Source organism: Canis lupus, chromosome 7 (assembly GCF_003254725.2).
Source record: "Canis lupus dingo isolate Sandy chromosome 7, ASM325472v2, whole genome shotgun sequence".
Taxonomy (NCBI): domain Eukaryota; kingdom Metazoa; phylum Chordata; class Mammalia; order Carnivora; family Canidae; genus Canis; species Canis lupus.
In genome coordinates this window covers 38,668,792-38,679,800 of record NC_064249.1, presented here as the reverse complement: position 1 = coordinate 38,679,800, position 11,009 = coordinate 38,668,792, and the positions used below count along the sequence as shown (strand labels likewise).

At 57.9% G+C, this 11,009-nt stretch overlaps 1 protein-coding gene across 2 annotated transcripts in view; it reads left to right on the top strand.

Annotated features, from left to right (window-relative positions):
• The first annotated feature begins 411 nt into the window (after positions 1 to 411).
• The window catches only part of EPHX1 (epoxide hydrolase 1), a 35,196-nt gene continuing 24,598 nt past the window's right edge, over positions 412 to 11,009 (top strand). Inside the window, exons 1-2 of one of the 2 annotated variants that reach the window (XM_049112467.1) lie at positions 492 to 569; positions 9,814 to 10,243. In XM_049112467.1, the coding sequence (XP_048968424.1) occupies positions 10,174 to 10,243 (70 nt within the window). In that variant the 5' untranslated portion in view covers positions 492 to 569; positions 9,814 to 10,173. Of the gene's footprint in view, positions 570 to 9,813; positions 10,244 to 11,009 lie in introns of both variants that reach the window. The other variant, XM_025430681.3, reaches the window with a different exon arrangement.

Genomic DNA, 11,009 nt, shown 5'->3' with positions numbered 1-11,009 from the left:
CGGGTGAGCGCCGGGCTGGAGGCCCAGGGCGCCGGGCGCGGGGCTAGGGGCTGCAGGGGCGCGGAGAGGGAAGGAGGGCCTCGGGCGGGCGGAGTCTGGGATGGGCGCCCCGGGCCGGGTCGGGGGAGCCCCGGCGCAGCCCTTCCGAGTGGGCGCCGCAGACCCCGGGCCTCGCGGGGAAGACCGCGTCCACCGCTGTGTGCGCCCGAAGCTTCCCAGGACCGCGGGCCCCAACGCGTGCAGGGGCAGGGGCGGTGCGTGCAGGGGAGGAAGCGGGAAGGACGCGCCCCAGGGACCGCCCCGGGCCCCTCCGCACGCGCGGCTGGAGGCTGCGCCCGGCCCTCGGCCCCCCTCTGGGCGCCCTCTCCCCAGCAGGGGCCGCTAACGGGGGCGGGGCGGGGCCGCACCGCGCCCTCCCGAGGCCGGGGTTCGACCCCGGACCGCCCCTCGGGGGCCGAGCCTGGGCGGGGTCAGCGCGGGGCGGCCCGAGCCTGCAGAGCGGGAGGCGGAGGCACCGAAGGAGAGCGCGCCCGCCGCCGCCGGAGCCTGGGGGCCTGGGAGCCGACCGCGTAAGGGGGCGCGAGGGCACGGGCTGGGGGCGCGGTTGCGAGGGGCCAACGGGGGCCGGGGGGCTGGGGGCGCGGGCGGCGCTGGACTTGCAGGCAGGCGACTCGCTCACGTCCCCGGGGCCGCAGCTGCGCGGGGACCAAGGTCCAGGAGCGCCCGCGCCTGGCACCCCCCCCCGCCCCCCGGGGCTGCAGGTGCGCGCGGCTCCAGGAAGAGGCCTGGGCAGGCCCTGCGAGCGCGCTCGGGCCGCGGGGTGCAGGTCCCCAGGCCCGCCCTCCCGGAGAGTATTGCTTCCAGGGCGCGTGGAGCCCCGAGCCCCGCAGTGAAATGCTCCTGTGTCACCGAAGTCCTGAAAGCCGTGTCCAGGCTTGCGGTTGGGGCCTGCTTCTCGGCCCTCGTGCCCGCCGCGCGTTCCCGCCGCGCCCCTCGCTGTTGTCCCGGGAGGCAAGGCCTGCCCGCCTCGCAGCTGGGGCGGGGGCGGGGGAATCTCGGTCTGGGGTCCGAGTTCCCCGCGGAGCTTCTGGCCGCTCCCGGAGCCTTGGCGGTGGGGAGAGGGGACCGCGGCTCCCGCAACTCTGCGGTCCCAAGTTTGGCTTCTCTCTCTAAGCCTGTCCCCCCATCCTCCCCGCGGGGCAAAGCTCAGGCTCCGCATAGCCTGCCGCGATTGGGCGCACAGCCCGCTTCCTGCCTCGGCTGCTCTGCACCCCGAGCTCTGCACCCCCGGCTCTGCACCCCGGGCTCTGCACCCCGGGCTCTGCACCTCGAGCGCTGCACCCCCAGCTCTGCACCCCTGGCTCTACACCTCGAGCGCTGCACCCCCAGCTCTGCACCCCGGGCTCTGCACCCCGAGCTCTGCACCCCCAGCTCTGCACCCCGGGCTCTGCACCCCGAGCTCTGCACCGCAGGCTCTACACCCCGAGCGCTGCACCCCCAGCTCTGCACCCCCAACTCTGCACCCCGGGCTCTGCATTCCCCGCTCTGTACACGAGCCCCGCGCCCCGGCTGGAGGCGGAACTGCTGGGGCCTGTGCACTTGAGGTCTGCGAGCAGTTCAGCGCCTCTGCTCAGATTTATGAGCTCCTGTGGGAAGTTGTTGGGGACGTTGGCCAGAGTCTCTGAGGCGCCCTGCAGCCTCTTCTGATGCAGCATCATTGAAAATAAACATTCTCAGGAAGCTGCCTGGCTCCAGAAAGTAAAACTGTCTTCTGGTATGAAGGCAGTTGTGGCTTCCCTCAGGGAGTCAGGGCCTCAGGGCCTGGCCCCTTTGGGTCTGAGGAGCAAAAAATTCTAGGATTGATCAGCAATGTTTCCACACCTGGGAGGGCCATGTGAGGATGGCTTTTTTCCTCCATCCTTAGTGGGGGTGGTGCGGAGGGCTCAGCGGGGATTATGCCCTCTGCAAGCTTGCAGGTTTGTGGGGAGAGAGGTAGACAGTGAAATAAACTGGTAAAACGTAAAATATGTTGGAGGAAGATGTGTGCCATGGAGTAAAGCCCCAGAGAGAGAAAGAGAGTATCTGGTGAAACAGAAGCCTGGTGATGTTTGAATAATCCCAACCAGTTAGGAGTGGCACATTGCCACTGGGGGTGACTATGCACCAAGAGTGGAAAATTGCCATGGGGGGTGACTATGCACTAGGCTGAGGAAAGAGCAAGAGCAAAGGCCCTGTGGCAGGAGCATTCCTGGTGCAGATGAACTTTATGTCTGTTTGCCGAGTGTCAGCCTAGCTGCCACCAGTGCTTTTGGTGTGAGTGACCTCCTGCATAAACTATACTGGCCCAGCATGAGAGCCAGAGGACTCTAAACTTTCTGCCACCTTCCCCCAACCCCCAACCCAGTTCCAGAAAAGAAAAGACCTCCACCATCGCGCGGTCGGTAACTGCTCAGCAGGGCAGCCAGAGGGAACCTCAATAGCATCTGCTCCAGCCCATGTGCCCTCGTATCCCTTGAGCACTCTGGCTGGTACAGGCTTACAGGTGCAGGGTGATCCCTGGAAGTGACTGAATGCCCTGGGGCAGAGAGGCCATTAGAGAAAGGGCACCCACCATTGCAGGAAGCAGAGTGCCTTCCCCAGGACCCCCTTGCCGTGTCCTGGTTCATGTCTGATGCACGCACTGGAGCTCACAGGGAGCCCTGGCCATGGATGGAAGAGCTCAGCATGCCCCAGGCTTAGTAGCCGCTCCCCTGGCACCCTGACTCTTCTCTTCCAGCATCCTGGCTCAGGCCCAGACCCAAGAAGGCACAGGTGGCCCAGACTCCGTTTCTCCGTTCTTGCGTGGAAGTGCCCAGAGATGTGGAGCACAGCCTGGCTCACAGAATAAGAGAGGGCTGGGTGTGAGCCAGATACCCGAGGACACCTTCTCGGGGCCGGAGCACGCACAGTTAGATTGGGCCTGTGTTGGTATGCGGGGCCCCTAGGGCCTCATGCCCAAAGCCCACCTCAAAGGATCCTAGACCCGATCATTAGGGATTCCTTCCTTTGAGGTTACACAGTGATGTGAAAGCACACCTAGCATAGAAGGAAGAGGGGACTCGTGCCCTAGCCATGTCATCGGTATGTCCCCTCCCTGGACCTCGTCCATAAAATGAGGTTGGGCTGTTCAAGCTGCAAGTCTCCTGGTGGCTCTACTGTGTGACAACTGTGTGGTGAAGAAGTCCAAATGGATCCTCAGGAAAGGAAACACATAGGTGGGGAGCAGTCCATATTGGCGGGGCCTGCGTGGGCCCTGCAGCCTGTGCCAGATCCACTGAGACCGCTTCAATGGGAGTGAAGACCACAGCCCAAGGCTGTGGGGCAAAGCCTCACACAGAAGGCAGGGGCTCAGGATCGGGACAGAGGTGTCCATGCCCAGCCAGCTGGCCTCCTGGGGTCACTGTTGGGGTGCTGGTAGGTGTCCTTGGGCTCGGCTCTGCACTTAAGGAGCAGAGGCTCCAGGTGCTCAGGGGGTGAGACTGGAGGTGCAGTGGGTCTCCCCCAAGCAGTTCCCCAGGAGAGGATGCCGCCCCCTGCCTTCCCTAAGGAGGGAGCAGCACTGTGTCCAGGACCCCCGCTCTGCCAAGGAGAGCACTGCGCTGTCCCATCCTTGCTTACATAACTAAACACACAATGATTGTGCAAACGCAGTTCAAACTGGTGTTTCTACTTTCATCAGTGTGTTTACCTTCCTTAGGGAGGTCAAATTGACCCTTCCTCACCTTCTGGAGTCCAGCCGAGGACTTCCTACTTAGTCTCTCTGAGCTTTATTGTTGATCGTCTTTTTTTTTTTTTTTTTTTTTTTTTTGTTTATTCATGAGACACACAGAGAGAGGGACAGAGACACAGGCAGAGAAAGAAGCAGACTCCTTGTGGGGAGCCCGATGCAGAACCCGATCCCAGGACCCCAGGATCACGCCCTGAGCTGAAGGCAGATGCTCAACCACTGAGCCCCCCAGGCGTCCCTGATCATCTCTTTAAAACAGAGAACTACCCCTTACTTCTCCAGGTCACTGTGGTATATGAGATGATGTGTTTAAAGAGTCTTCCCACCCTGTGTCACACCTAAAGCACACTGTGGGGCCCAGACAGACTGACCGACAGGATGGGGGCCACATGTCCTCGCCCTGGGCTCATTGGGGGGCTTCAGGCAGCTCCCTCCTGGCCCAGGAGACTGTGAGGGCATCAGGAAGCTGGTGACCAGAAGCAGGGAGCCTGAAGGCCTCCCCATCAGGGTGTCCCTGGCAAGCACACCTGGGATATGGCTTTCCCTGTGCAGTGTGTGGCCTCTGCTGCACTGAGGGTGACATTCCAGAGTATTCCTCTTCCTGTTAGGGCTAGAGAGACTTGGACCTTTGGGAAACCAGGAGAAACACTCTGCTTCCAGTGCCAGGCCCCAGGTGAGTCTGCATAGTGACAGGCGCAGCTCCGGGAGGTTTGACTCTCTTACCACGTCTTTGGGGGAAAATGGATGTACTTTCCCGCCTTCCTGGGGTTTTATTTTGCCTATGGCAGGACCTACCGGCTGGACCTCACTGTTGCTGCGAGGAGGCAGGAGCGGGCAGGCCCAGCCACCCTGTGCAGGCAGAGAGAGCATGTCCTTGCCTGGCCTGGCGCCTGCCTCCCTCCCTCCTGGCTGCTCTGTCCTCCAGGACCTTCCATTGAACTCCAGAAGTATTTTTAGCCTTTTGCAACTTTTTATTACTTTCTGCTACCCGGACATTGCCACAAGCAAACTAACCCCCACCAAAATAGCAGCAGCCCAGAACTTTCCTCAATACCCTGACCCTCATCCTCAGGGCCACCCTCCACGCCCTCCACGGAGCACAGGGGCCCTATCACCACATTCCAGAGGAGAAGCCGGCTTAGGTTACAGCCGAGGCCCTGCCAACAACTCTATCCCTGACACACCATTGAGGAAGCTTCCAGACCAGGCAGCAGAGCTGGAGGCAAGGGAGGGGCCGAGTGTGGACGTGCTGGGGAGGAGACAGGGTGTGCGCATCACAGCAAGCCCGGCCCACTGCTCTGTCCTCCGGAGCAGGGGTCTTCTCTACTCCCAGGGAGGTGCCAGTGTTGAAACCCCAGGCAGGGTCAGGCTCTGCCCCCGCAGGCAGTGAACTCCGCCCTGCTGTTTCTCTTGTAATTTAAAACCCATGGAAAACCGTAAGGGTCTCATGTGGCAGATGGGGAACTGAAACAGGGCCTCAAGTGACACCAGGCGGGGCCCATGAGCCCCAGTGTGGGGATGCGCCCCCCCCTCCCCTGCATTATTCGACTTCAGGCCTGAGTGGGGGGGCTGTGTAGATGAGTCTACAGTGGCCTCCGCTCGGGAGGCTAAGTGTGTGCAAGTGCACGGGGGTCAGCCAGCCCCGCCAGGGTTCCTCCCTTCCACTACCAACAGCCCCCCAAAGTCTGCCTTCCCCCCTACTCCCCGGGAACCCCCTGCCGTACCCTCCTCCCAGGACCACCCCTCAGCTTCCTGTCCTGGCCCACGGAGCACTTAGCCTTGGCCTGTGTCCCTCTCTCCCACCCGTCGTGTTCTGAGGACTGAAAACCCCTAAGTGATTGCCCGTATGGGTGCACCCCCCTTCACCTGATGGAATGCTTTGAATCCCCCCAGTTCGGTGAGGCCTGGAGAAGTGAGGTTCTCCTTTCCCTGGGGTCCTGGCTCCAGGTTGTTCTCCCAGGTTTCGCTCTGGGTCTTGCAGAGAGGTGAACACGGCCTGATCCCGGGGCAGGTGCATGGGCATGTTGCTCGGCCCCGTGGGCCCCAGGGGGCCGGGGGCAACGTCTGTGGGGCAGAGGCTATGCCGTCAGCCAGTGTCCTCCCCTCCAGGGCTTTCCCACTCCGTGGGGCCAACTGCAGCCCGGATTGGGCGGAGGGTAGGCGGTCTGGGCTGCAGCGAGCAGGGCCTGGGGATTTCGGGAACTTCGGGAAGCCCCTGGGCTTGGGTGGCCGTCAGCCATGTGTCAGCAATGTGTTGGCGGCAGGAACATTCCCATTCCTTGCTGCCTTGGCAGGCTGGCCCTGGCATGGAAGGGAAACCATCTGTTTCGATGTTCCTCTGGCCATCCTCCGGAGTGGAGTGGCGAGACGGGGAGGGCAGCCAAGGGCCCGGGCCTGGGGGAGCATGCGGCCACCGCGCCCACCGTGCTGTCTGGCCAGGCATCAGAAAGGCTCGTGGTGCCACTGTTTTCCCCGCGCTCTGCCCTGGAGTTCCCTGTCCCTGTTCCCGAGGTCCTCCCTCTCCTGTGAGTCTGTCAGGCCACTTGGGAGCACCTCCTGATCGTGAGGTTCTCGCCCACCGGCCTGGGTGTGTCGGGGGTCTCTGAGGGCAGGCTGACAGATACCCCATTGCATTCTCCAGGGTCTTGAGTCTGATCTTCACCTTTTTAAATCCAGACCCTGGTATGTGCAGTCCACCTGGCATACTGGCGGTCCACTCTTGCTTCTGGGAGAAATCTGCCATAACACCCCCTGCCACCCCCGAACCCTCTCCCTGCATCTTACGGCCAGTGTCTACAGAGTAGTCTGAGAAGTAGGTTATATATAACTCCTCTGGGAGAATTCAGACATATTTTTGTTCAAAAGTTCTAGGGGCGCCTGGGTGGCTCAGTGAGTGAAGCATCTGCCCTTGGCTCGGGTCATGATCTCAGGGTCCTGGGATCAAGCCCCACATGGGGCTCCCTGCTCATTGGGGAGTCTGCCTCTCCCTCTCCCTCTCCCTCTCCTTTTCCTGCTCCCCCTGCTTGTGCTCTCTCTCTGTCAAATAAGTAAATAAAATATTTTTTAAAAGTTCTAATAATTTTCAACACTGTCATTCGAAGAATACTTAAATTCATTCACTCGACAATACATTCTGAGCATCCAGGACGTGCCAGATGGTGGGGACCAGAGGGCGGCCAAGGCAGACGTGGTCTCTACCCTCAAGGAGCTTCCTTCCAGCGGGGGTGGCGTATACTGTAGAATGTCGAACAGATGAGCTGAGCTAGGGATGAGAGGCACTCCGTGCTGAGATAGGTCAGGGCAGGCTGCTGGGAAATGGACGCTTGGTTTGAAATTGGAAGGATGAGCAGGAGTTAGGAAGCTGAGGAGAGGGAAGAGATCTGCAGGCTGAGGGACAGGTTTCAGCAAAGCCCCGAGGAAGGAGGGAGCGTCATAGGCCCAAAGGATGCCAAGAAGGTGGGGCTGGGCTCAGAGAGGACGAGGGGGTGGGGGGCAGCTCAGACCCTATAGACCTTGAAGGGTGAGCTGGTGTCACTCCATTCCAAAGGCAACAGGAAGTTATCCTAGGATTCTTTTTTTTTTTTTTTTTTTTAAGATTTCATTTATTTATTCATGAGAGAGGCAGAGACATAGGCAGAGGGAGAAGCAGACTCCATGCAGGGAGACCAATGTGGGACTCAATCTCAAGACTCCAGGACCACGCACTAGGCTGAAGGCAGACGTTCAACCACTGAGACACCCAGGCACCCCTATCCTAGGATTCTAACAAGGGACATGAGGTGGTCAGGTGGATTTCCAGAATAGCACTGTGGCTGCAGAGTGTGTGGGAGGGGGGCAAGAGCACGTGTGACAGAAGTGGACAGGGGCCCTGCTTGGCTCCAGGGGAGGCAGTGTTGGAGGTGGATCTGAGATTATCTCGGACGTGGAGCTGCTGGACTTGCCAGTAGGGTGGATCGACATGAGTGGGGTGTAGGAGGGGGTTCAAGGATGTCTCCTGGCTTTTGGTTTGGCATTCGGGAGGTGGGCAGTCTCCACTACTGGGTGAGCTGGAACCCCAGAAAAAGACAAAGGTTTAGGGGGAGAAGATTGCGGAGCAGCTGCAGATGCAGCAGAGGAGGGTTTGAGATATTCGGGAGCAGGTGGGTGGGCAGGTGGGCGTTGGGGTCCCAGTTAGACCCGGGCAGGTGGCAGTGGGAGCCACGTGGACAGAAAGGATGGCCCCATGTGGACACAGTTCTCTGGCCACCTGATCAGCTTTGTTTACCCATTTATTTCACATTCCCACCTGCCACTGGCCCTCAGAGGCCCACGGGCCGTCAGGTTCTTGGCCACGAGGAAATCACACAGTGGGATCCCAGCCGCGTGAGCAGGTCTTGTGTGGCTCTGGTGTCAAGAGGGTGTCTGACTCACTGTTGAAGTTGAGTCACAGGGCAGACTGTCACCTTCATGGTTTGTCATGTAAGAGATGTATGATTATGTTGTTTTTGAGTAGATAGTACATGCATTTGGTAAAAGATGATTTCTTTTCAAGATATAAAAGCTTATTCAGGGGGATCCCTGGGTGGCGCAGCGGTTTGGCGCCTGCCTTTGGCCCAGGGTGCGATTCTGGAGACCCGGGATCGAATCCCACGTCGGGCTCCCAGTGCATGGAGCCTGCTTCTCCCTCTGCCTGTGTCTCTGCCTCTCTCTCTCTCTCTCTCTGTGTGACTATCATAAATAATAAATAAAAATTAAAAAAAAAAAAAAAGCTTATTCAGTGCTAGACTGTTCCCTCGTGGGGCCCCTGGGTGGCTCAGTCGGTTAAGCATCTGGCTCTTGATTTTGGCTCTGGTCATATCAAGGTCATGGGATTGAGCCCTGTGTGGGGCTCTGTGCTGAACACAGTCTGCTGAAGATTCTTTCTCCCTCTCCCTCTGCTCCTCCCTGCTTGCGCGCCCTCTCACTCTCTCTCAAATAAATAAACAAAATCTTAAAAAAGCAAAAAAGATTGTTCCCTTGTGTTGGGCATCCAAGTGAACTGCCACTGTCCACAGCTTGTGTTTTTGGTCCATGCAGGTGCACCGTTTAGTATGCCTGCTGTTCTCACTTAACTATCAGGGAGATCTTGACCAAGGCAAATAGTTTTTATACTTTTAGACAAAGAGACAATAAATTTGTGAGGAATTGAGAGGATAAAGAAGACGGGTGTTTTTGAGCAACGGGGAATCCTAATCAGAATGTAGACCAAGGCTAGAAGATGAGACACACATCATCGGCTTTCTGGGCCCTCAGGTCCACATCTCTGGCGGTGCAGGTATCTTTTTCCTTCTTCTAACAGGAAGGGCATTTTTCACATGGGAGATTTGTTTCCTGCTTTCGGGGGGGGGGGGCAGAGAAGGGTCTGAGACTGGAAGCACCTCCTGTCTCGTAAGTGACTTTTATTTAAAATAGTCACTGTGCCGAAGGGGCGCATCTGGGGTGGCCTGCCCTAGATTGGATCGATAAACCCGTCTCTTATTTCCATCCCCAGCTGGTGAACATTCAGGTTGTTTGCAGTCTTCCTTCTTACCAGGAGGGAATATCTGCAGCAAATCCTCCTGAGCATATGACAGTTTCTGTAAATGCAAGTTCAGTGCTCTGGAGAAAGGAACTCCAGCCCGGAGGAGCTGGGTCAGAGGCCACATGAGTTTTACATTTTTTTTAAAGATTTTATTTATTCATGAGAGACACAGAGAGAGAGATAGAGAGACAGAGACACAGGCAGAGGGAGAAGCAGGCTCCATGCAGGGAGCCCGACATGGGACTCGATCCCGGGACCCCAGGATCACACACTGGGCGGAAGGCAGACGCTGAACTGCTGAACCACCCAGGGATCCCCAAGTTTTACATTTTGACAGATGTCACAGAATTGCTTGTCATGCAAAAAAGCAGCCTGAATGCTGTGGCCAAGTGGGAAGACACCCTTTTCTGTCCTCGAGAGGGATGAGGGCGCCTATTCCCAGGACCCCCGCCCCCAACCACTGTGCTGCCATGCCTTTCCTTTGAGAACATACCTTTTATTTGGTCAGGCTGCAGGAGGATGTTTGGTCGTTGGATAAATGTCTCAGCCGTGGAGCACGAATACAGCATGGAACATTTTGAAGACTGAGCATTTGTTGCTGAGAGTTTATCTACGGGGAGAGGGGGGACTGGATCTATTTTCTCTGCCCCCTGACTTCTGCAATTAGGGTGCTGCTAGGCTCTGTGTAATAGAAACTCAAAGTGACAGTGGCTTCAACAATATAGAAGTTTGTTTACCTGTCACATGAAGGAAGTTCGGAGTAAGTAATCCAGGACTGGGCTGCTGGCGCCACGGGCAGCAGGAACCCAACATCTCCATCGTCGTCCTAGCATTGACCTCTCCCCTCAAGATCACCTCACAGCCCAAAATGGCTGCCAGAGTCCAAGCATCGCACCTGTATCCTAGGAGGCATGAAGAAGGAAGGGGAAGGGCAAAAGGTGAGTGGTTCGCAGCTGAGTCAGCGCTCTTTATGTCGTCTTCCACACTCGTGCAGGACCCATGCACCCTTGTGCGGACTGTGCACTGTGCAGTCTTAGAGGATGCCGTGCACGTCATCCACATCATGGATCTGTGTATTTATTTACAAGTCCTTCCTAGCAGATGGCAATGAGGCATCTTACGACCAAAGCAGTATATTAGATTTTCTAATTGTGTTTTGAAGAATGGGTGTCTTTTCCTAATTCACACAAAATGCTGTCTGGGCCATGGCTGGCTCTGCCCCGGGTACACTTACAGCTCTTTGTCAGCACCTAATCACTCCATAGACTGACCTGCAGGGAGGGCCAAGAAACGGTGTGTGGCTGGGCTTTACCAACTGAAATAAAACTCCCAAGTGAGGAAAGGAGAGAATGTAGCTGGCCACTCACCACTCTGCGTCAGTCCGAGGGCACATTTGCTGATCATCCAGCTCCCTACAGGCCGCGAGGGCAGAGTGCTGGGTTTTCAGTCACGGGGCTAGGCCACGTTTGTCTCACGTGGCTGTGATGCGCTCACCTCCCCAGGCACATTTCCTCACCCCGCTCTGGAGACTCGGCTGATCAGCTACAGAAGGGTCATCGCAACAGCCGCCCTGATTTCTGAGCTGGAACTCCTGGCTTCGTCATGATGCACTAACAATTTACAAACGAGAGAGGCAGGGACCCCATTCATCTGGTGCAGACCGAAGTGCAAAGACTGCACCCTGCAGCTCGCAACTCAACGCCT